The sequence below is a fragment of the Miscanthus floridulus genome, chromosome 8, assembly GCF_019320115.1.
Source record: "Miscanthus floridulus cultivar M001 chromosome 8, ASM1932011v1, whole genome shotgun sequence".
NCBI classification, from domain to species: Eukaryota; Viridiplantae; Streptophyta; class Magnoliopsida; order Poales; family Poaceae; genus Miscanthus; species Miscanthus floridulus.
In genome coordinates, this window is record NC_089587.1 from 37,500,001 (window position 1) to 37,525,920 (window position 25,920).

At 44.1% G+C, this 25,920-nt stretch overlaps 3 protein-coding genes across 3 annotated transcripts; 2 read left to right on the forward strand and 1 right to left on the reverse strand.

Annotated features, from left to right (window-relative positions):
• The first annotated feature begins 8,536 nt into the window (after positions 1–8,536).
• Positions 8,537–9,085, forward strand: LOC136472885 (E3 ubiquitin-protein ligase EL5-like). Its single transcript, XM_066470590.1, has one exon. The coding sequence runs from the start codon at positions 8,537–8,539 to the stop codon at positions 9,083–9,085; it is 549 nt and encodes a 182-aa protein (XP_066326687.1).
• A 3,894-nt stretch (positions 9,086–12,979) lies between these two features.
• On the forward strand, positions 12,980–13,582 carry LOC136475345 (putative RING-H2 finger protein ATL69). Its single transcript, XM_066472878.1, has one exon. It carries the CDS (start codon positions 12,980–12,982, stop codon positions 13,580–13,582), a length of 603 nt encoding a protein of 200 aa, XP_066328975.1.
• Positions 13,583–23,212: 9,630 nt separating this feature from the next.
• On the reverse strand, positions 23,213–23,635 carry LOC136468878 (vicilin-like seed storage protein At2g18540). Its single transcript, XM_066467284.1, has one exon. The coding sequence runs from the start codon at positions 23,633–23,635 to the stop codon at positions 23,213–23,215; it is 423 nt and encodes a 140-aa protein (XP_066323381.1).
• Between the last annotated feature and the right edge of the window lie 2,285 nt (positions 23,636–25,920).

Below are 25,920 nucleotides of genomic sequence, written 5' to 3' on the forward strand. Positions count from 1 at the left end.
CGAGGATGACTGATCCGGTGAGAAGCCCATATGATATGGTGTGAACTGCCGGGCTACCACTGGCGAGGATAACCACTGGGACACCTGTACTATGGGAGAGGCAAACAAAGCTAGAGGTTGTCCCTGACTCTGAAGCCCACTGGGCTATACTGCTGGAGTCGTCGAAGTGGTGGCAGGCTGAGCAAGCTGGGGTGAAGGCTGTGGCTGTGGAGCCCCAAGTGCTGTTACTACATGCTGCATAAATCCTATAAGTTGCTGCTACATGAGTAACTGCTGCTGATGCATCTACTACTGCTGCTGCTGGAAGACCTACTGCTGTCGCTAGAACTCGTCCTGACGAGCCTGAAACTGTGCAAAGTTGGCAGCTGTCTCCTGAGCCTGTCATGCCTGATCCTACTGCATCCGCTCAAGAATAGCAATCAAGGCGGGGTCCATCTGTGGTGCAGGTGGAGCTGAGCTAGAACTACCGGCCTCTACATCATGTCTGCATGGAGGCATCTGAGGAATAGGTCGGTAGTCGTCATCCGAACTATCACTAGACTCGGTCCTCTCCTCCTGAGTCTCAAGCTCCTCCTCCTCAGTAGCAGCTATGCCTATGATAATCTCGTCCTGCTGAGCTATGGACTCTGGTACATCTGGACGACGGCGAGGCTGAGTGGATGCCTATGATGTGCTATGCCTGATCCTCTTTGCCATGTTATAAGTTGGAAACTCTGTGGTGGCACCTCTGTACTCGGCAACCATCTCTGGGGTCCTAACCTGCACAGACTTGAGCATCAGAAATGTGATCCAATGTGCATATGGAAGCTGCATGTGACCCTTGAAGCCCTCAGCTATAGTATCCTCCATCTCTGATAGAAGGAGGTCCCAAATATCAAACATAGTCTGCTACATCAGGGCATTGAGGAGCCAGAGCTGTAGACAAGTCAGACCCTCTTTATATCCCAACCTAGGAAGTAGTGTCCTCCTAATGATAGCCTCTAGCACTTGAGCTATAGGAGTAAGGTCACTAGGGTTCCTCCTCGACCCCTCACCAAAGGGCTCCTTGAAGCAATGTCGCACAAGATCAGTAGGGGGCACCAAACCTCCATGAGGATGCCTAGGAGGCTCTTGCTGTCCATAACACACCTCATGTAACCTAACAGGCTATTCCTGTAGCCTCAGTATCTCCCTGGCCCTAAAACTCATCACCCTATAGTCTCTGCCTCTGAATGCAAAGTGTATGAAGTTATGATGCGGGTCAACATAGAGCGAAGCATAGAACTATCGAACCCAAGATGGTACATACAATCCTGTCCGACCAATCAGATCTGTCAGCCTCGACAAATATGATAAGTAGGGGCGGATATGCTCTCCGACTGCTACCACAATAGCCTCAATACTGTAGACTCTCTGAGATCGGAAGACTGCCCCACTGTTCAGATATGCATTGTAGAAGTCTTCCTGGAGCGGTGTATAGAAACCCTCTGCTGCTCTCTCATCCCTCCTCGGAGGAAACCACACCTCAAACTCTACAAACCTCAGCTGTTGGACATGTGAAAATGAACCTTCCGAAGCCATGTCAAGAAACTGCATGGTTTCCTTACTAAGACCCATATAAAAATGTTGAAGCGGCACTGGGTCTGGAATAGAGAGGTCTAGGCTAGTGGTTATTAGGCTATTAAAACATGCCCAAGACGTGCCAAGAGACTCTTTTTCTTTTTGTGTAAAAGTTAAAACTTCTATTCGAATGCTGACTACTCTAGAGATAGGAAAGAAAGATAAACACCATTTAGAACATAAAGTTTTCCAATCTCGTTGCATACTTCCTACGGTTTGACTATACCATTGTTTAGCTATTTCTATCAAAGAGAATGGAAATAACTTCCATATTAAGGTCTTGTCAGACATGCTAGCGATATGTAAGCATGCACAGGTCTGTTCAAAATCTCATAGGTGTAAGTAGAGGTTTTTCTTGCCTTCTTCCAAGAAGGATTGTTCCCGAATCATTTTTATTAAACACGGACGCAGCTCATAGCTAGGTCATAGGATAGGCTTTGCAGATTTTGGTGGCTCTAGGCTTGCGCTAGGATAGGCTTTGCAGATTTTGGTGGCTCTAGGCTTGCGCTTGTAGGTGCAATGTATTTATATATAGGTGTATTATCCATGCTACAACTAAATAAAAAGGTACAAGGTTAAGCTAGGTTTGTAGTTAATTCAGCAACCGTTTCCCCAGCAATGGTGCTAGAAAAGCTTGTTGACACCTGTGGGTGCTCGCAGAAAAAAGATCTTCAAGCGCACGGATATCATAGTAGCTTTTCACCTAGAGCAGGGAAATGTGTGAGACTAACTACTATCTAACTTAACTGGAGATAGCAACAAGGTTATGATAAATAGGAGTGTAGAGAGGACTTATATGGCTTTCAACGTCCAACCTAAGTTAGCATTGTATTCTAGTGTTCACCAAGGGACATTACTCATGAAGAGAATAGCAAAATATACTTCCTCCATCACAACTAGGTCCTACTAGTCCTATAGACGAGAGATAGATTATGAAGGACCAACATAACCGTCACTCATGCGGTCTACCACATGTTCTGGCCTGCAGGGTGCATCCATAAGTAACCACTAGTCTAGGCACCACGCTTACACTAACAATTACTACTCTAATCCAAGAGAGCTTAACAAGGATTAAAGTACTCAAAAGAGTTGTGATCCTGATAAACACCAAAGCACAAAACTACTTTAAATCAGAAATCAATTATTAGAGTTATCTCAAATGCAGGCTCGAAGAACCTAAATCCACCAAGGTACAAGTCATAGAAGTAGCACCGATAAACCGGCACTTCCTTCAAACTCTTCCCACCCTCTCTAACTCACTATTTTCTATGTAGAAGAGTAGATCATAAACTAGAGGACTACTCTTCTCTTCAATTGCGATCTATGATCCTAGAGGGATAAAGGATTTGGATCGCCTTCTAGAGGAGATTAGGGGGTCCTTTTATAGGGGGAGATGGAGTAAGGGGCAAGGCATTGCCACGTCATCAATCTGCGTCAACTCTCTCGACCACCGTTGGATGAACCAACCTTCAACCGCCTTAGAATCAACGGTGTAGATCTTAGAAACGTGCACGAGGCGGCTGACACCATGGGGCCACCAGGGTAGGTCGATCGACCTACATAGGGGGTCGACCGACCCCCTCTCAAGTTAGGTGGTCCTCCCCTTCTGGCATGTGGGTCTACACTCTGTCTTGAGTGGTTATTCGCGTGATTGCACATTTGTTGACGTTGGTACATTTGCTTGATGTGTTTGACAATGGGCCTTTTAACCTATTTTCTTGATAAATCAACCTGCATATAAATATTCACCAAAACTTGTGGAATTCATTAGTTTAAACCTCTACACCTATATATGGTTGATGTTTGATTTCAAGGATAAATGCAAGTGATATTGATGGTTTGTTCTTGCAGTAGAGACCGTCAACACTCCCCTCCGCGGATACTTGGCCATACGGGGAGTCTTCGCTTCCCCGGTGGATACTTGGCTGTAAGTGAAATCCTTGGCAGATGTTTTGCTGTCGTTGGCTCTCTAGTCCCCTCTCTAGTACATGCTTTACTGCTGAGAGTGTGTGGGCACACTTCTTGGTGGATACTTGGCCGTCGTGGTCGCTTGGTCTTCGCTGGTGGATTCTTTGCCGTTGTTGCTGCTGATGCTCTTGTGCCTTCTCTAGGAAAATACTTTGCCGCCATGGCCTAGTCTATCTTGTAGGCAACCTTTGCGTTGTTTCCTTTTGTTGCAGGCACAGCTGTAGGTCTTGGGTCTTGAGGGCAGTTGCTCTTTCTTCCTTTCTTTTCTGTTATGTTTATTCCAGGTCACTCACCGCTAGCTTGGTGATTTGTAATCTGTTCTATGAGGGTTCTCTTATGGCTGTATTGTCTAATTCACTCCTCTTAATGAAAAACGGGCTATATTTGATATGAGTCGCACGTAGGTGTGGGAGTGAATTTGGATAGTCCAAAATTCAATATGGACATTTATTAAAATAGATATTTGTTTTTTTTTGCAGGATTTGGTATAAACACAGACGCTCATATATACAAGCTCATACTCACTCCTATGGATGCACACCCTATTCCTATGAGCTTCTTGAGTTGGATTGATATATCTTGAGATTGACAAAGTCGTCACCACAGGCGCTTCACTGTTGACAACACGTGTCGTCTACCACTGAAAAAATAGCGTCGTCAAATCCTATAATAAATCTAGAAAAATACGAGCATCCAGGTGGACTGGTTATACCACAACGAACCCAACCAGTTGAGCTATACTAATTTGCAAAATATAAATTTGTTGTTACAACTACAAAAGATGTTTTTAGAGGCGATCATCCTCATATTTATGGGCCCAACAGTTTCTATCAAATAGTCTTTGCTAGTGGCTTGCACAGGCGAACAACCTGACTATCTATAAATCGATTAACATCTTTATAAATAATATTTAAACATTTAAGAAGATCATTTTTGTAAATGTTTTCCAAAAATAAAAAGCCTAAAAGAATATAATGTTTTATGCAAAATAACTCAAACCCATGAATTTTTGCTTTGCTTGACCCCCTACCACTACACTACATACTTAAAACACCTGTCAACTATAAAGTTATAGATCGTGTGAGCACTACAACTATACATCATGTCAACATAAAGGTCGTTTGAAAATTCTAAATTTTAAGTTTTAAAAAATGAAAATTTAAAATCAATATTTGAGACTTTATACGACTTCAAATAAAAATCTTGCCAACTACAAAGTTGTAGATTGCTTGAGCAACACAAATTTTGATGGGGACAGGATTCCCGATCTTCCGTCAAGTAGAGATAACTATCGTTTTGGTTAGAGCAGGACACACCGATCCGGCTTCAGATAAAAAGTGCCAAACCCTACAACCTTAGCACCAAAACTCCTCTGGTTATCGACCTATCACAAATCCGGTTGACCTCGCCAAGAAGGATAATCTCTGCCTATGAATTAAAGAAGACAAGCAATAACTCGAAAGTACGCAACTCAATTGAAGTGATAATTGCAAATAATTAAGCACTCAAAGTAGGAGTTTCACGATTGGTGATGGTGGCTGTTCAAAAATAGATTAATCAAAAGCAAAAACCCCAAGCCCTAACTTGGGCGACCATGACTAAATATGAAGTGTTTGGGGGGTGTGATACCCCTGGACGTGACCCCCCTAACGATCTTTAAGACGATACATGGCCCAACGAACCAAAAGATGGTGGCCCCGCACACTAGCCTAGAAGGCTTTACAGGAGCTCTCTTCGCGCAACTGCTCATAATCTCCACAATGGGTCGTCTTCCATACAAGTCAGGTTGTGCCGCATACTGTAGTGTTCGTCAACAACTGCATCGAGCTCTTCCTCCATGTCTCATCATCGACTTTGTACCACCACCAGCCACGATGTCCCTATCTATAAACGAGAGGTACGCACGCCATGATCTGATCTATTACTTCAACATGTCTCTGGTTCAGTCATGATGTTGCTCGCCATGCTATTATTCCGTTCAACTAGTACGTTAGATCTTTAAATACTAGTATTTGAGATCGTTATGATTTATGTTCTAGTTTTAATCTCGAAATTATCTATTTTCTCAACATTTCCTTCTCTCCCCGTAACATAACTTAGGGTGCATTTAGTAGGGCTCTAGATTATCGCAGAAATGTTTCGGATTCAGATTTTTTCAAAAAACATTTCTGATGATGAATCGGGGTCACTTTATCCAATCGTTTGGCGGGTAAACTGGATTCTGATTTAAAAAAATCATTTAAATAAAAATATGTTCAAAAAATTCTGTGGATGGAGAACAACTTAAATAAAAACTATTTTGACTTGTTGCACTAAAAAGAATTAACTGAAAAAATGATCCAAAAAAGTAATAAGCAATTAATGAAATGAGAATAAGTGCGAAACTAGCCTCCAGGCGTCGCATGTGTATGTAGAAATGTACAAATGTTTCGGTTTTGAATAACTTGCTGGAAAGACCGTTTGAAAGTGATTCAGGTGATTCTCATGAGAAACTTAAACATTTCTCCTATCAAACACACCCTTAGCGTGGTGTGGAGGAACATGCGTAGACGACGAGGGTGGGAATCTCGCACATTGAAATAACTGTGCATTCACATTAGTCTCTGTCGCTGTTTTTGTCAAAGCTTAGCAAGATGCATATATTATACATATTATATATTATTTATTAATGAACCGGATGGAAGATGGCTATCTAACAGCAAGAAGAGCCAGACCTTTAAACAATGCAGTCGTTGTGGAACTTATCTCGCGAGATTTCCAAGGCACTGCACATATGTCATATATCATTCCAGTTGATGACTGAGTTATCGATGACGCACAAACTAGAGCAATGGTGCAAGAACAGGCCAGATACATGCAATGGAAAGTGAATTTGACCTTCCCGTTGTGCACTTGTGGGAAGCTTTTCTTATGATTCTATAAGCTCGGATCAATTAGATGTTGCTATGATGAGATTTATATATAGTGGCCTAGGCGCGCCATGATCGCAATTTATGTGGACAAACTGAATAGTGGGTGGTCATGTTTGTTTTCATGTAAAAATAGATTAGATAAACATACAACTACTACAGAATTGACTTTCACTGCCGGCCACATCACTATTGAGAAACCGACACTGATAGTGGTTGACGGCCCATCACTGCCCATTTTTGGCTAAAACCGGCAATGATATCCGGGTCATCATTGCCGGTTCATATCGTTGTCTGTTTTAGACATGAACCGGCAGCGATATTTGGTCACCATTGCCGATTTTTGGCAAAAACTGCCGGTTCGTGGTTTGAATTAGCGGTGATAGGCTGCACGAAAAACTTCATAACTTTGTCATATGATGTCCGACGAAGACGAACTTTATATCAAAGTTGTAGTACTTTTCAAGGTCTACAACTTTATAGTTTAAATTTTTATTTGAAATCATTTGGATATCCAAATATGTATCATAAGATTTTATAGAGTTAATATCAAATGAGTTCATATGCTCTAAAGTCACAAGTGAGTGTGTAGTGGTAGAAGAGGATCTCGAATGGAGAAACAACCAAAATAAAAGTTATAAATCTCGAAACCTTATGAAACTTTATAGTTCATAAGTTTTTTACTTAAATTTGTTTTGATGCTGAGTTATTTGTTTTACAAGATTTTATAAAAGTTAATACCAAAGGAATTCATATCCTCTATAGTCATAAGCGAGTGTGTAGTTGTAGTTAAGGATCTCGGATGGAGAAGCGAACAAAACAAAAGTTATAGATATCAAAAAGTTATGCAACAATGTAGTTGACAATTTTTTATTTAAAATCGTCTATCCAACGAAAATTACATTTGAATTCTCACATTTAAAATTCGATTTTTTCAAACGATCTCGGAAGGAGAAACGACCAAAACAAAAATCGTAAATCTCGAAAAGTTATGCATCTTTGTTGTTGACAACTTTTTTATTTGAAATCATTTATCCAAAGAAAATTATGGCTAAATTTCTTCACACTTGAAATTCAAAATTTTCAAAGGACCTTGGATGGAGAAATGACCAAAACCAAAGTTGTAAATCTCAAAAATTTATAAAACTTTGTAGTTGACAACTTTTTCATTTGAGTTCGTTTATGGTCCCAAATACTCATTTTAAAACCAGATAAAGATAGAATGAGGAGGATGAATATCCCAAATGGACACAAGTGTCTTTGTGGAGTGGTTACAGACGAACGCGCGAAGCCTGAGGTCGTGGTGTTAAAGCGCTGCCGGCCGAAAGTGCGCGAAAATTCTCATGACTTGTATTAAAAAAAATCAAGTGATTGTGTGGCTAGCTGGTGGGGTCTTTCCTAGTATTAAAAAATGCTACTTTTCATCTCCTTTTTTATCTCGTTTTTGTGTTTTCTGAAAACCTTATCACAGTCGGGCATTGATCAGCCCCCTCATCACCGCCGCTTTGGTTGTGCCGGTTGTCAGTTTTTGAACCGGCAATGATAGTCCGTTCTGGGGACGTTTTTGATTGCTAGCTACCTCTAATTGAATCGAAAGCGAAATACACCTGAAATGATCTAACTACATAGCAAATTTTGTTCATCTCGTGATCACTAATTTTTTGACTGAATAAAAACTACTAATTTTTTATATAATCCATTTCAAAAACCACAATTCAGTGGATTACAAGCTCTGAGACCAATTCCAAATTTCCAATACCGTGGGCAAACAAGCCGCGCCCCAAGGTATATTCTCAACCAACAAATAAAATTTACTTGTGTTCTATAACTAATCTGCTATTGTCGTATACTCACATCTATGAATCTCAACGCTAAAATTAAAAATTTACGCTCAACTTGCACAACTTTATATATAGCCAGCTCCAAGGCAAGGTCACCCCTCCAAGAATATAAAGATACCGGCACCATTCATATTCATAGATCATAGGCGACCATACTACCGTAGCTCTCAAACAGAACTAGCTGCCTGCAGTTCTGCACTGCAAAATCAGCCTTGAGCCATGTCGCTGTCGTCGGACACCAACTCGCTGCCCTACTCGACGGACAAGGGCGGCTACAGCACGCACGACACACTTGTGCTCCTCGGCATCGGCTTCTGCGCCACCGCCGTCTCCGTCCTCATCATCGTCATCTGCGAGTGCCTGTGCTGCCGCCGCCGCCGCCGCGGCGCGGGGGGGACCGTCGTGTACGTGGCGGCCCGGCCGTTCTTCCTACATGGCGGCACCACCGACGGCGATGGTGGGCTAAGCCCCTCCGCGGTGTCCACGCTGCCGTCGTTCGTGTTCCATAGGGGCGGGGACCTGTCGGTTGGCGGCGGCTCCGGCAGTGGCGAGGGCAGCGGCAGCGGGCGCGGGTGGGCGCAGTGTGCGGTGTGCCTGAGCCTTGTGCAGGAAGGTGAGGTGGTCAGGCGGCTGCCGGCGTGCATGCACCTGTTCCATGTCTGCTGCATCGACATGTGGCTGCACTCTCACTCCACGTGTCCTCTCTGTAGGGCCACGGTTTTGCCTATTAAGGAGGTCCCTACAAAAGACGATCAGCCTCCGGTGTAACGCATTATAAAATGTAATTTAATCTACGCGTTGATGTCTTTAGTATATAGCTATATATATAAATTATATATGATAGATTTTTACTTATATATTTATAACGTAGTTTGTGAGAGTTCAACTGTCACATAATATTTTTATAGAGTTGCTACCTATATGTCGGGGTTATGTAAATGGGATACCCCAAAGCGCGGACATAAGAGTTGCTCACGACGGCCCGGCTGGCCATAGCCCAGCTAAACACGGCCCGTCCACAACCTCTCGCCCCAAGTCATAGGAGGCCCGTCCTCGACCTCTCTCACCTCTCGACCATGCACCGCACAGTGCCCTCAACCGCCCCAGCCTTAGCTGCTAAGGAAAGGAGGAGAGATGGGAGGGCACATTCAATACGCCTATCCATACGGGACATGCACTCGCCCACTCCATCGAGTACAGGGAGGACGACCGTTCTGTCTGACCATCCTGCCCTGGGGCAGAGCATTACCTCGATCAACACCCCGCTGACAGACAAGACAACACCAGGGCACGGCAACGTCACCCCGCGTGGCTCGGCACCGCCCAAATCCCGTCAAGCCTGATGGACAGGAGTATGATCCTAACCACCACAGCATGGAGATCATGACCGGGAGCCAGCTCTCCCGTTCTAACCAGATCCAAAGACCTCGACCCGGCTATGAGAGGCCAGGGCAGCAGGGCCACGATTTCGAGAGCAGGCAGCCCGCAATGGGACAGTCACTCTCCCTGTAAAGTGACATCACGACTTCTCCCTAAAGAAACAGAGCGCCAGGACGGAAGCCACGACGCCAGCAAGCAAGCCATACCGGAGAGGGGAGTTGGTGAGCAACCACCACTCCCATTGTGCCGCTATGGCCGGAACAGTACTGTCGCCGTACGCCATGCTTTGGTGTAAGGAGCAAGCTCACGACGACCATACCCCGACACAGTGACAAGACCAAATGGACTGCTTAACAAGCACGCAAGCTTCTCCCTCAGGCTCCTGGCCACTCGGGCTAGGAGAAGCCTACTTCTCTACATGTAACCTGGCCCTCGCGACTATATAAGGGGAGTCGGGCCTTCTTCCAAACGATCGATTTCCCCTTCCTCGAAAACTTTCTACCAGTATGACTATAGCTTTCATACCCGCTATTGTAAACCTTTTGGAGCACTTTGGCATTGAGAAACACATACTCATAGATCTCCGACACTGAACGTAGGGCTTCATCCCGAACTGGTATAAATCCTTTGTGTCATGAGTGCTAGCCATCGAATCCCTTAGCACGGCGATAAATTTACTGGTCGGTTTCCAAGACACCGACACTATACCCTTGATTATAATCAATGCTAATATTTGAGTATAATGTAACTTATTTTTATATGGAGAAGGTTGCAATTATAGTTCATCAGGACGATAACGTTGGACAAATATGACTGAGTTATCCACTTGAACTAGTTTTGTACAGACTGCATTTGTCTATTTATGATTCCTATATACCTATACGTACGCTTAAGTATCGTGGGACCATGCTTTTTTTTTTTGTCTAAAAGATACGATGGACCTGGTAGCAAGAAATCGGTCGCCACTGTCTGATTGGTTCTTGAGATTGACAAATGATACAATATGGACAAAATCATCCTCAAGTCAACTCAATCATACATGTTTTTTTCTCAAAAAAAGTCAACTCAATCATACACCTTTTCCTATCATCTCGCCGTTTGGCGAGTAGTATTTCAACGTCCAAACATGATTACATATCCCCGATGACATCATTGTTTCCCTTTGGTAGATCAATTAAAGTAGAGTTTGTCTATCCAACAACCGTGTGTTTTATGCAGTTTCAACACATTAATTTTTTTTCACCATAGAATTAAGATCCAACAGCCTCTACCCTCCTTCTACCTCCAGCCTCCAGCCTTCTATCTCCAAACAATCACAAATCAAAAGATCACAGATCCACAGATCACAAGAAATATTTTTTTTTCTATGGAAGGACAAATCACAGCAGAGGAGTAGGAGGAGAGGCTACTGGAGGACGCGTGCGGCCAGACTCCTCCACCGCTACCCAGGAGCAAGCTGCAGCAGAGCAGCAGCCGGCCTCGAGCGGAGAGGCAAATCCTGACACCATGTCCGGCCTCGAGCAGAGCGGATCCTGGGCGGCGTGACACGCGCCTGCAGCCTGCGCGACGGCAGCGCCCGTGCCCGCGCCAACAGAACGGAGGGAAAAAGAGAGAAAAAATCCATGTGTTTTTTTTACGCTAAAAACACATGTGTGTTGTATAGCATTTCTGTTAAAGTAACCGTGCACATACACCACAGTGACAACGATTTTTTTGAGGCAAACTGTGTTGCCCATCCAATAAGGCTTTGTTTGGCACACCTTTGCCAACAACTTCATAATATGCTGTTGTGAGCTTTTTTTTTTTTGTCAAATGGGTCTTTTGAAAATAGATTCATACATGAGGCTTCTTAGATCTTTCTATCACATCGGAATGTGGTAGAATGAAGTTGAAAATAGTAACTTTTCCCGGCTTCGTCTCACACTTGTGGGCCTATTTCGTACGGATGCCAGATTTACCCACGCGCGGACACGGCTGCCACGGCACGGGCGCCGCCGCGACTGCGGCCACCGCCGCATGGGCGCACGGGCGTCATTCTTGCCGGGGTACGGTTGCTGCCGCCGGGGATCGAGGGCCCTCCAGGGAAAGGCCATTGGGGCTCGCGGTTGCCTGGCGCACAAGAGATGCAGCGACGCGACGAGGAGGGGCCACCATGGGGCACGGGCGGCCGGGAGGCGCCATTAGGCTCACACGCCTAGGAGCCACTGCCGTCGAGCACGCACGACCGCGATTAGAGGCGCTGCCGTCAGGCGCAGGTGGCCGAGAGGCGCTACCGTGAGAGGCATGGCCGGCTGACGGGCTTATGGGCGTATGTGTCGGAAAGAAATACCATGGGAAGAAGATGAGAAACAATATAATAGAGAAGGAATGAAAAGCTAAGGGCATCATTTTAATTTTGTTTCTTTTGTCATCGTGTGAAGCCCTTTTGTTAAACAGGGTCATGAAAACAACTCAGCTTCATCGATATAAAGCTGCTCAATGAGCTGAAACAAAACAAAACAAAACAACTTCATTAGTGAAGCTGAGCTATGCAAATGGGCCTAAGAAACTAATCTGTTACTATATCTATATAGTTCATATCACACTAAGCAACAAATTCTTTGAAAACTCAATCCTCAAGCTGCCACGTCACTCAAACCTATCCGTCCATTCACTGTATGTCCTCCTGCTCTTGCGTGAAGGTAGCTGAGTTGCTGAGATATGACGCTGGCAGGAATGGCGCTCATTTTGATTACCAAGTCGAGTAGGCGCTATATGACGACGGCAGGAATGGCGCCCGTTTCGGCAGGCTGTTCTAGAACTTGTTGTGTGCTTCTACAAATTTTCAACTACGCATTGGTGGATAAGCAAATTGTTCACTTGGGCCCTGTCTATCACAAAAAGAATAACCGGCGGGAGAGTTCCAACAAACAGAACTGTTTTTTTTTTCGTTGTTGCGTATATACAATTTTCAGTATCCGCCCTAGCTGTCCATGCCATTAACACAACAAGTTCTAGAAGCACACAAGAACTTGAACGTGCTGTAACCGGCGTTCAGACTTGAGACTCGACACGGTGATAAACATGCCAAGGAACACATGGTTACTGCCGTTTCCGCCGTAATCTGAATCTGATGCGCTCCTGAATTTTTTGATTAATATAAATACTCTCTGGTTACTGCGTTGGTTCGACGCTGTCTCCTGATGAAGCGATGACGGACTACTTAATGCCGCGCGCTAAAAGCTTTGGCCGCAAGCTAAGTTCCAAGTAAGCAGCATAGCACAAAGTACGTTTCTACCGAAGATGCCAAGGTTGTACACGAGGCCCTCGGTGGCGGTGCTCTCCGGCGAGTCTGTCGACGACGTCGGCGACGGCTACGGCGTCTTGGCAACCGTGGCGGGTGAGTCCTGCTCGCTGCTCGTCGCGTCTTGCGTGCTCGCCGCGTCCGTCATCATCTGGGAGGCGTGCGCCTTCGCTGCCTTGGCCGCGGTGCTCGTCGCCGGCGTCACCTGGTGCCTGAGCCTCGCAGCCGCGGGTCGTGCTGCCGGCACGGTGTTTCGTTCCACCGCCGCGCCAGGCAGCAGAGCCAGCGGAGTAGGGTGCGGGCTTGCCGAAATAGACATCAGCGCGCTGCCCAAGTCCCCGTACCAGCACCACCGCCTCGGCGGCGGCCCCGCGGGCGGAGGAGACGGAGTGACGTGCGCCGTGTGCCTGGAGGACCTTCGCGGCGGCGAGATGGTGCGGAGCCTGCCCGAGTGCCGGCACCTGTTCCACGTCGGCTGCATCGACGCGTGGCTGCAGATGCACGTCACGTGCCCGCTGTGCAGGTCTGATCTCTCGCCGCGGCGACGGGTTACGACGGCCGCGCCGGTAGGATCGCAGGCTGGTTCGTTGTCGCCGCAGTAGCGCTATTGTAGTGCGAGCTGTAATAAAGAGTTAGAAATGTTTTCGAATAGTAGCGTACGTTTTTATCAGTTGTGCAAGGTGGGAAATGTGAAGCCAGAACAACTACTAGCGGCGCTACGCCAGATTTACATATCACTGCCGGCATCATCACTGTCGGATTTATGAGAACCGACAGTGATGTACCTTCACTGTCGATTATGAGTTTAAAAATGAAAAAATGATGGGAGCTAGGCTAAAATCGACAGTGAAGGACCACATCACTATCAGTTTGTGGCTTGAACCAACAGTGTTTTGGCGGCCACTCATCACTGTCGGTTTAAGCCAAGGGCCGATAGTGATTGTGCTATATCATTATCGGTTCTAGCCAAGAACCGACGGTGATAAGCCTACAACATAAAAAGGCTGCAGCCGTCCTCTCTTTCATCCCGAGAACAGAGGCGCGCATTTGGACCCTTCCCTCCATTGCTGCGGCTGCTCTTCACCATGAAGCTAGTGCTTGGATTTTGAAGAATGGCTTGATCTTTTTGCTTTAAGGTTAGTAACAAACATCCACTCCTTTGATTTTTGTGCTTAATTAGCTTCGTTTTGATGGCTACATTGCTTGATTCTCATTCTAGTTCTTTCTCCATTCTAGAGAGCACTTTTTCAATTGGACATTTGTGCAAGGCTTAAATTATGGTGAATCCATCATCCAAAAGGTTGGTGTCTATGAACATATTTAAATTCCTAGCTAATTATTCCATGGTGGTCAAGATCATCATTGTTAGTATGTGATGCTATAATTAGTTCTTAGAAGTAGAGTAGAATAGTTGTTCTTCAATACTGTGCAATAATTATTTTTTACTACGATTTTCAATTTACAAGGCAGGGCTACCAATTTTAATTTTTCAATAATTAGTGTACAATAATATTTTCCAAAAATGGTACTTTTGAGCTATAATTGTTGTTCATGAAGCTCGATTTCTTATTAATTCTTTGTAATTACTGTCTCAGTATTTTTTTGTGCAGAGATGGATCGAGAGTGGATGCATCTGTCCTGAATAGACAAGCGGTACATGCATGACGTCAGCCAGTTTATCATCGATGCCAAAGCCCATGCTGGGAATGGAAACCCTGTCTTCTACCCATGCAAAGATTGCAAGAATTATAGGAACTTTCGTCAAATTGAGTCTATACGATCGTACTTGATTACTAGGGGATTCATGCCAAACTATACGATATGGACTATGCATGGCGAGGTTGGTGTGAATGTTCTGCAGGAAAACGATGATGATGTGGACATGCCTGACGTAGCCATCCACGATGCTGACGAGGAACCCGGTGTCAACACGGAACCTATGGCCACAGTTAATAATGTGTTTAGGAACACGCTAGCTGACGACATCGAGGATAATGATGTCATTTCTCAGCTGCTACGTAATGTAGAGACTGGATGTCTTAGTGAAAGACAGCTGAGAAAGCTAGAGAAAATAAGACAAGATGGCAAAACACCATTGTATAGGAATTGTCCAATGAGCAAACTGGAAGCAAACATCATGCTGTTAGAGTTCAAATCGACAAACGGATTGAGCGATAAAGGCATTGATCAGTTGTTAGGTATAATAAGGAAAATGCTCCCAGAAAAAAACGAGTTGCCAGAAAAGACATACTTGGCCAAGCAAATGATCTGCCTCATCGGCCTCGAGGTTGAAAAAATCCACGCGTGTTCCGATGATTGCATATTGTACCATGGAGAAAAATACAAAGACCTGGACAAGCGCCCCAAGTGTGAAGCTCCACGGTACAAGGAAGGGCCGTCAGATGATGGTACCAAGACCAGAGGAGGTCCCGTAAAGATCGTTTGGTATTTCCCTATAGCTCCCCGGGTGCATAGGCTGTTTGCATGTGTAAAGTCAGCCAAGCTGTTGCGCTGGTATGGCGAAGAGCGTAAGAAAGATAAAATAATGAGGCACCCCGCCGATGGGCATGACTGGAGGACTGCCAATTCGGTGGAGAGGTAAGGCACCTTTGGTTTGCTTTGAGCACAGATGGGATGAATCCTTTCGATTAGGTTAGAAGCAATTATAGCACCTGACCAGTGATGCTCTGTATATACAACCTTCCACCTTGGGTCTGCATGAAGCGGTCGTACATCCAGATGCCACTACTGATCCATGGGCCAAGACAGTCTGGGAATGACATCGATGTGTTTCTGGAACCAGTGATCGATGAACTAGTGGAGATCTTTGAAAAGGGTATGTCGGATGTTTGAGACGAGTACAAAAAGGAACATGTCATGATCAAGGGAGTACTTATCGCTACAATCATCGACCTGCCAGGTCGAGGTTCGTTGTCTAGAGAGAAGACAAAAGGCTATACTGGATGTGTCGAGTGCTTGGATGACTCCGATGCGGTAAATCTGCCAAATAACTCAAAGATAGTTTAGATGGGACACCGTAGGTTCCTATCTAAGGATCACCCTTACCGCAGGAACAGAAAAGATTTCAACGGTGCTATTGAGAAACGCTTAGCTTCAAAATATCGAGATGGGCCTATGATACTTCGAGAACTCAACAAACTGGAGGTTGTCCTTGGGAAGGGGACAATGCAGTAGCAGCGCCTGATGGGAGCGTTTGGAAAAAAAATTGGTTTTCTAGAAACTACCTTACTGGCCATTTCTGAGTGTACGCCACTGTCTTGATCCCATGCACATCACTAAAAATGTGTGCGCTAACACTCTTAACACCTTGATGGACATCGGGGGGACATCGAAGGATTCACTAGCCACATGCCTGGACATGCAACACTTGGGAATCAGAAAGGAGCTGCATCCCATGGAGCTAGAGAATGGCCAGTTCAAACTTCTAGTTGCGTCATGGATATTGAAGAAGGAAGAAAAGCGTGTGCTTATTTCTTTCTTCAATGAACTCAAAGCCTCGACGGACTACTGTACGAACCCGAAGAGGCTAGTGAACATGAGAGAACTCAAGTTCAACTATGGCCCTATGAAGGCCCATGACTGTCATGTCATTATGACTCAGCTGCTCCCTATTGCCCTGTGTGGTATCCTCCCCCAAAGGTCCGCGCCCCAATCATAAAGCTTTGCTCGTTCTTCAATGCGATCTCAAAAAAGGTCATTGATGTGTCCACGCTAGAGCAGCTACAGCGGGACATAGTCAAAACTCTCATTATGCTTGAGATGCATTTCTCGCTGACTTACTTTGATATCTCATTGCATCTGCTCATTCATCTTGTTGACCAAATTAGAGCCTTTGGCCCAATGTACCTGCATCAGATGTTTCCTTTTGAAAGATTGATGAAAGTTTTCAGGAGGTACGTTAGGAACAGATTTAGGCCAGAAGGGGGCATGGTTGAAGGATGGTCAATGGAGGAGGCCATTGAGTTCTGCACATATTATCTCGTCACGAGGGAAGACTACATGGTAAAGGAACAATGAGGGATAAATCTGTTACAGTAGATGACCCTGTTTCTTTCAGACAGGCATAGTTCGTTGTTCTCCAGCAAGCTGAGGGTGTGATGCCATACATTGATGAGCACAGGTAATCACTGCAAACTCTGTATCCGAGCAGGTCACAGGCTTGGCTGGATAAAAAACATAAGGAGGAATTTGTCAGCTGGTTGCGACGTCGCTTGCTTGGAATAAAGTTGGATAATCAACTAGATGCCTTAGCCAAGGGGCCTTCGAGTACATATCTTAAGTACCAAGGGTATGAGATCAATAGATTCACATTTTACACAAAAAAACAAGATGGAAAGAGCACATATCAAAATTGTGGTGTTTGTTTTGATGCTCACGACGAGAACGACAACATGCAGGCGACATACTATGGTTTCATAGAGGAGATATGGGAGCTAGCCTATGGTTCATTGAAGGCGGCTCCTTTTCGCTGCCAGTGGGTCCGGCTCGAGGAAATCAACACTAACAGCGAAGGGTTCACTACCGTTGATCTCACTAAGACCACATACAGAGACGACCCCTTCATCCTTGCAAGAGATGTTATGCAAGTCTTCTATGCAAGGGACAACAAGACAAAAGGAAGGCTAAAAGTAGTCCTAGAAGAGAAAAGAAAGATTGTCGGTGTCGATGGAGTGACGGACAAAGAAGACTACAGGGCCTATCAGGAAATACAACCATTCGGGGCGAACGTACCCCTACCTATCCTTTAAGAGGGTGACGAACCTGCTTACGTACGAATTGATCACAATGAGGCCCTCATTGTTGATGCACCTAAAGATAGTTAGATTATTGTTAACTATGTAATCATTATGCAGACGTTGTATCAGTAATTTGCACTAAATATTTAATTTATATTTTGTGCGCATCTCTATAATTTAATTATTGACTATGTAATCAAATATTAAGACGATGTTCACAAACACTATTATTTAATAATTATAGACCATTAATTAATTATTATAAAATTAAATAATCAAGACACAAATTTTTGTGTTATTTTAGAATATAAACTAACTGCATTATTTCTATTAATAAATAAATAAAGAAAAGCAAACTAACCGAACTCCTTATCCTAGCTCAGCGGTTAAGGCCGTGCACTCTGTACTCTGAGACCCTCGCTCGAATCTCAGGAGGACCAAACTTTTTTGATTTTGTATTTATTATTTAGTTATTCATTACGATGGGATAAAAGAAAAAAATAAAACCATTCTAACCGAACTCCCTATCCTAACTCAGCGGTTCAAACTTTTTATATTTTTTACAAAAAGGCTGGCACTCTCGACCCTGTGACCCGCGCTCGAATCTCAGATGGGTCAAACTTTTTATATTTTTTACAAAAAGGCTGCGATGGCAGGCTCCAAACCGACAATGTTTTTTTATATTTTTTTACTAAAAGATGGCGGCAGGGCCCTTCACTGTCGATTTTAGTTTTAAAACCGGCAGTGATAGCTTCTATCACTGTCGATTTTTAAACTAAAACCGACAGTGATGTGTAGATGCTCCTCACATGCCAACAGTGCTCCTATAACCACAACAATTGGAACACTACTCCCACCTACCCCGACAACTTTAGTTTAGAAATAAAAATGTACCACGACTGCTAGCGCCTATAAAATGGCCCTCGGCCAGGAGCTAGCCTCTCTATGCATGTTGGTTTTAGCCAGGCCTTATCAGCCATGATACAATGTTTTTCTTTCACAACAAACCACATATATCGTTATGCATCGTAGTCCATCAAAATGGTGCACACATGAGGTACTAGAAGAATGCTACTAAAGATAGAGCAACGCCGAAGATTAGAGATGCTACGAGGTTCACAGAGCCATCCGCTGTGGTGCGCTCTAGACTGTATGTCCAGAGAGAGACCTGGTGTGCTCTCGGCAATTTCCTGTCCTAGAGCAGCATTGGTTCATCGGTGCGGTGCTGAGCTAAATCTGATGTGCTCTGGACTAACCGAGAAAAAGGCCATGTACAGCAGAGGCATGGATTCATCGATGCCTCCTTATCATCTCCAACCGGTATAGCTTGTAGACCACCTCAGTGTTGTTGTTTGACCCTAGTTGGTGCTAGAAGAATGCTACTGAGGTGGTTAAATTATAATGTGTTGATACACATTGATGGTAACATCGACCAGTACACAAATAAGTCTTTGTTATCGTATATGGAATTTTAGTGTAAGGTCTTTGTTATCGTATATGTAACTTATTTATAATTTTTTGTATTTTTTTATGTATTTCATTACTATCTAAATAAATATATCGTTCTTGTTAAAACTTTCCCACTATAGTATCTAAATAGATATATCCTTTACATATATGCATCTTTACTGTCGGTTCTATTTAGAAACCAGCAGTGATAGCCACCTTCACTGTCGGTTCTATTTAGAAACCAGCAATGATAGCCACCTTCACTGTCGGTTCTATTTAAAAACCGGTAGTGATGTCCATGCCCCCTCTATAAAACAAACTGCCGGCCACATACATCGATCTCACCCACCCACGAACTCTCTTAGTCTCATTTCTCACGTTTCACTCTCACTTCTCAAGACATCCACACTCTCTCTACGTGATTTGGTTATGGCTCCTGTATTTTTCAATGGTATTGATATGTTGTCTTCTCCAATATTGTATCTATATTCATTTGATCTATATTTATATTCATGTTTCTTTGCATTCTACATTTATATCTATATTCTTATTCCTTGCATTCGATCTACATTTAATTATGTTGCCACATTTTACTTGGAAGAATTTTTTTGTGCATATATTTTATGTTCATTTTTTTGCATTTTATCGATCAGGTGGTATGAACAACGGACCTTCCCCACAACAAGAACCAAGTTTCCACCCTGGCGATGAGTCATTCGCTCCTAATGTGGCCATTCCACGGTTACCTATTCCAGCTATTGCATGAAATATTTTCCAACATCTTTTGTTTTTTGATGCTAACAAATAAGTGTAATTAGTTTAATATCATTGTTGGATGCATATATGTCGCAGACTATATCCCCAATAGATTGGCTGCGAACAGCACTTAGCTGGTTCTTTATCTCGAACATCGTCGAGAACACGGCATCTAATGCAAGTGATCGGCTATGGACGTGTGAACTTAGTTTTTTCATCCCTGTGAGGGGTTCAAATAATCAGAACCATATCCATGGGACGGGAATACAGAGCTCGGACATGATAAGCGCCCAATTAAGTGTCGTGCACATCTGTTTAGAGGCACTTCGATGTATTTGCTATGATGTGCCTGATTTCTCGCACTTCAAGGCACTTGCTTTGAATGCTGGTGATATCCCCGTCCTGCAAGCAAGCGAATGGTTTGCAAGCTACAACCATGCGGATGTGGTAAATGGTCACTTATATCTAAGTCATGGTTATTTGTTGTTTATTATTGTAATAACATTCTCTAATTTTTTTCTCCGTATGCAGATTGCGCTACAGGACCTTACCTATACTGCATGTGGCTTGTGGGCCGTTCTAGACCAAGCTACGGAGCAACTCGGGTACAATTAGGACTTCTGTAATGGAAACCTCGGCCAACTCACTATAGAAGGATGTCAGTACTGCATAAGGATTACTAACAGGGGCAGTGGTCATTCAGTAGGTTACATCTGTGGCTGACCATTCTTTTGGTATTATGAGACACGAGAGAGTGCACTCATACGGGCATTGGACTTTATCGATACAAGCGAATACATAATCCGTGACATCAATTACCATATATGGCTACAGAGGCATGTTAGTGTGCGTGGCCCGATCGATCCCGGCAGTGATTCTGATAGTAATTAATGTTTATTTAGCTAGGTTTTCAAGGTCGTAGTTTAATTGGGTTCTAATTTTAATATGTACGGGGTTCTAATTTTAATATGTATGGGGTTCTAATTTTAATATGTACGGCTTTGTGTGTTTAATTATTGTCATGCATGTAATTCGTGTAACATTTGTTGGGCAATTAGAAATATACATTCCGGTGTCGTATTGGTCTCAAAATTATTCCCAGGCTTGCACGTACCACGTGTAAAGGAAAAACTAAGTTTGGGATTTTCTAGAGATGGTTTGCTACTTTATGAGGTTTAATTAAATTTCCGCGCGACGAGACCGTTTAATTATTGATTGAACTGAGTCTACCCATGAAAAGATTCAGAATGGTGCCAAACTTTTACACAGGATCTAATGTACCCTAGGGATAAGAATTTTGTAGAGGTGGATGAAAAAATCTATTGGGTCCAAGATGAAATTCACCATCTTTTGTCTCATTCAGCACACAGAAAAATATAATTAATAAAAAATGATTAGAAAAAATTAAGATCCTGTGTGGGATCTTAATTTGGGTATACAAGCTTGCCAAAAAAATTCAAGCCATTTCGCCATAGACGGAGTATACATGCTTCACAGAGGTACATGTGCCCTTTCATCGAACTATGACTATACACATAGGTTATCAAGGTTTATGTGGTTTATATGCATTCTGGTGTTGTATTGGTCTTAAAATTATTCTCAGGCTTGCATGTGCCACGTGTGAAGGAAACACCAATTTTGAGATTTTCCGAAGATGATTTGCTACTTTCTGAGGTTTAATTGAATTTCCGTGCGACGAGACCATTTAATTATAGGTTGAACTGAGTCTACCCACGAAAGGATCCAGAATAGTGCCAAATTTTTACACAGGATCTAATGTGCCCTAGGGATAAGAATTTTGTAGAGATGGATGAAAAAATCTATTGGGTCCAAGATGAAATTCACCCTCTTTTGTCTCATTCAGCACACAGAAAAATATAATTAATAAAAAAATGATTAGAAAAACCTAAGATCCTGTGTGTGATCTTAATTTGGGTGTACAAGCTTACAAAAAAAATTTCAAGCCATTTCGACATAGGCGGAGTATACATGCTTCATAGAGGTATATGTGCCCTTTCATCGAACCATGACTATACACATAGGTTATCAAGGTTTTTGTGGTTCATATGCATTCTGGTGTTATATTGGTCTCAAAATTATTCTCAAGCTTACACGTGCCACGTGCGAAGGAAACACCAAGTTTAGGATTTTTGGGAGATGATTTGCTACTTTCTGAGGTTTAATTAAATTTCCGCACGACGAGACCGTTCAATTATAGGTTGAGCTGAGCCTACCCACAAAAAGATCTGAAATGATACCAAACTTTTACACAGGATCTAATGTGCCCTAGGGATAAGAATTTTGTGGGGGTGGTTGAAAAAATCTATTGGGTCCAAGATGAAACTCACCCTCTTTTGTCTCATTCAGCACACAGAAAAATATAATTAATAAAAATGATTAGAAAAAACTAAGATCCTGTGTGGGATCTTAATTTGGGTGTACAAGCTTGCCAAAAAAAATTCAAGCCATTTCGACATAGGAATACATATGCTTCTATTTATTTAGTATATAAAAGAATTTTTTAATATATATAAACATCACTGTCGGTTTCAAAAAAACCGGCAGTGATGAGAAAAAACCGACAGTGATGCTTGTTATCACTGTCGGATTATTTTGAAAACCGGTAGTGATATATAAAAAATTAAAAATAATTGTGCCAGCCCTCTGGTTTAAGCTCGGGTCTCGGGCTATAGAGTTCAGACACTTAACCTCTGCGTTAGTATAAGATGTGTGCCAAGGTTTATTTATTTTATCCTTTTGACCTTTAGACCGCTTAATAAATTATAAAATTAAATTTAAAAAATTGGGCCGCCCGGGATTCGAACACGGATATCGGGGGCTAAGTTGCGGGGTCTTAACTGTTGAGCTAGTAGAAGGTATTCGAAAAAAGTGAAAAAGATAAGTTACTTATTCTGTAACCCCTACACGGAAATCACTGCCGGTTGAAAGAATGGCCCGGCAGTGATGTCTAGAAGAGCAACAGTCCTGTTGGCCCCCTCGATCTCCGGTACATAGCATATCATATACTATGGTCTTCATGACAACGAGACAACGACCAAGATGCATCGCCACATACAATCCAAGGGACGATGTAAGCAAAACGAGGTCATACAATGCAACATCCAATATGTAAGCAAATAAAACGAGGTCATGCAATGCAAGTGTCAACCCAAGGTGATGATGATCAAACAAAGGATTCGACGACATGGTTTTTTCCAGCACCAGTAAATTATTACATCGACCTAAGACATCGATTAATCACTAGTGCTACTAATTACTACCGGTGCTACCGCGTGCATCGTCCTCCTGCTGCCGGTGCTCCTCTTCACGCTTCTTTCGTCGCTCAGCCCTGCGCCGGCGCCGTTTTGCATCCATCGCGAGACAATGCTCGGTCTCCTCCTCCTGGCGGCGGCGCTCCTCCTCCTCCTCGCAGTGGCGCTCCTCGTGGCGGCGCTCCTCCTCCTTGGAGATCTCAACGACACGCTTCAGGATGCAGTCGTCGGTCTCCTTCTGTGTGATGGCGCGGAGGTGCCGGTCCTCCTCCTCCTTCCGAGCCATCTCCAATGAGTTGAAGACGACCTCCTCCACCGGAAGAGGTTCTGGTTCCTCCTCCGATGCGGTCTCACGGTCCGGATTGTCCTCGAGGTTCACCTCGAGGTCCGATTCGGACGACGGCGTCGATGGAGCTGACATTGGGGGGTTACGTGAGGACGATGGGTTCAACATCGCCCATGTTGTCTTCAAGCAACGAGGCATTGTGGCGACGGGTCGAGGGCTGGGGTGAGGTGTGCGTGGGAAGGGTGCTTCGCTTTCTTGACGCGCGGTGGTGCAATGGCGGCCAACTGTGCATGGGGACCTGGCTTATATATAGGTGTGGAACTGATCACGGTGCAATAACTCACACCCCTTGAAAGACGGAGCGCGCCTGTGTTGGGAACCGCGCGCGAGCAGCCGATGGACTCCTGGGTAAACGCGGCGTCTCTTCATGGGGAACCGAAGGCCCACGACCAGTCCAAGGACCGGGTAAAACAGCGACTCTTCATGGGAACCACGCGACCAGCATGGCTGGGGAGTTGAAGGGCCTACGCGCAAAGTAGGGACAGATAATCACTCAAAGGAATAAATTCCTTCAAACTTTCCGAAATCAGGTGATAGCTCAATGGTTTGTGTGCTACTCTGGAACTTGTAGGCTTCGGTTCGATTCAGGAATGCAACACATTTATTTTATCTTTTTGACCTTTAGACTGCTTAATAAATTATAAAATTAAACAAAAAAAATTAAGCCGCCTGGGATTCGAACACGGGTATCGAGGGCTAAGTTGCGGGGTCTTAACCGTTGAGCCAGTAGGAGGTATTCGAAAGAAGTGGAAAAGATAAGTTACTTATGCTGTAACCGCTACACGGAAATCACTACCGGTTTAAAGAATGGCCCGGCAGTGATGTACCACCATCACTGTCGGTTCCTACTTACAACCGGCAGTGATGTACCACCATCACTGTCGGTTTCTAATTAGAACCGGCAGTGATGAGGTCTGGTATAAAAGGCCGCCGCGGGTTGAAATTATCCAAATTTCAACCCCGCGCCAACCGTTCTCCGTGCTCCTCTTCTTTAACGCCGACGCCCATGCACCGCCCCACGCTAGAGCACTCATCCACCGCCCCCCGCGCCCGCTGTTCCTAGCCCCACGCTCCTCTTCTTCGACACCGAGGCCCGTGCACCGCCCCACGATAGAGCAACCATCCACCGCCCCCCTGCGCCGCCGTTCCCAACCCGCGCTCCTCTTCTTCAACGCCGACGCTCGTGCACCACCCCACGCCGGAGCACTCCCCACGCCGTCCACCGCCCGATGCCGGAGCACCGCTGAGGCCTTTAGGAGCGTGCGCGGACAGCTACTTTCCTACCCCCACGGTGAGTGCGTGGCTCACTGCCCGCTAAGTGTTAGATGAAATGCCCCACGGTTGTTGTCTTCCCAATAGCAGCCGATTCCTATTCGATTGAGTTACATGTTGTTACTCTTTAGTTTAGCTATCCTTATATGTACATGATGTTACATAAACTAGTTAGTTTTTCCCTAAAGAGATTATGCTACCTACTGATTTATAGAGGACCTAGTAATCATGGCCCTAAACTGTTTAAGAACCATTGGTGTTATTTGCATGTTGTCGCAACAAGTTATTCCCTTGAGTCACAGCTAAGTGACCTTTTGCGTTGTGTGCAGTCTAAGTATTTAAACATTGATCATCAACACCTTTTGACATAGTTAGATTGAATATGTGACAATGATATGAGCATATCTGTCTCGAATAGTAGTTGCATAATGTTATGATATCTCTGTACTTTGTAACTATTGCAAGCAATGGAAACTAGCAGTCAAAGGTACACATTAATGACTATGGACGTCTTATTTGTGACGGTAGGGAGTGTTCTATTTGTGTAAGAGTTAGATAAGAATTTCTGCTCTTGCTTAAATAGATTTAGTTTGGAATGTCAAGGATAAAGAACATTAAATAGATTTAGTTTGACCATATAACTTGAATAATAACTCTTGTTCAGTGAGTTACCATTACCACTTACCACATGCCTAATTTACTTAAATGTATAGGCAACCATGGCATGGTATGTAGTGCATGTTGGTCACATGCCTAGGATTTATCGAACCTGGGAAGATTGCTATGCTCAAGTCAATCGCTACCCTGGTAATTTGCACAAAAAATACAACACAGAAGCTGAAGCTTTGAGGGCCTACTATAGCCATCTAGACTACCTTGCAAACCATGGGCAACCGGTCTACTATAGTCCAATGAATGCAAACCCTGGCCATCCGCTGGCACTGGAGATCAAAGAGAAGCCACCCGCCGAAGATGTGAAGATTAGGAGAATTGCTCCTTGGTCATGAAAAGATGTCATGCTTTTATTTATGGCTATGGTCATCGCTTTTCTTATTTGAAAGTTGATGTAGGCTTAGTGATGTAGACTA

Coding starts and splice junctions, on each gene's coding strand:
- LOC136472885 (XM_066470590.1), top strand. CDS start 8,537: ATGTCGCTGTCGTCGGACACCAACTCGCTGCCCTACTCGACGGACAAG.
- LOC136475345 (XM_066472878.1), top strand. CDS start 12,980: ATGCCAAGGTTGTACACGAGGCCCTCGGTGGCGGTGCTCTCCGGCGAG.
- LOC136468878 (XM_066467284.1), bottom strand. CDS start 23,635: ATGTCAGCTCCATCGACGCCGTCGTCCGAATCGGACCTCGAGGTGAAC.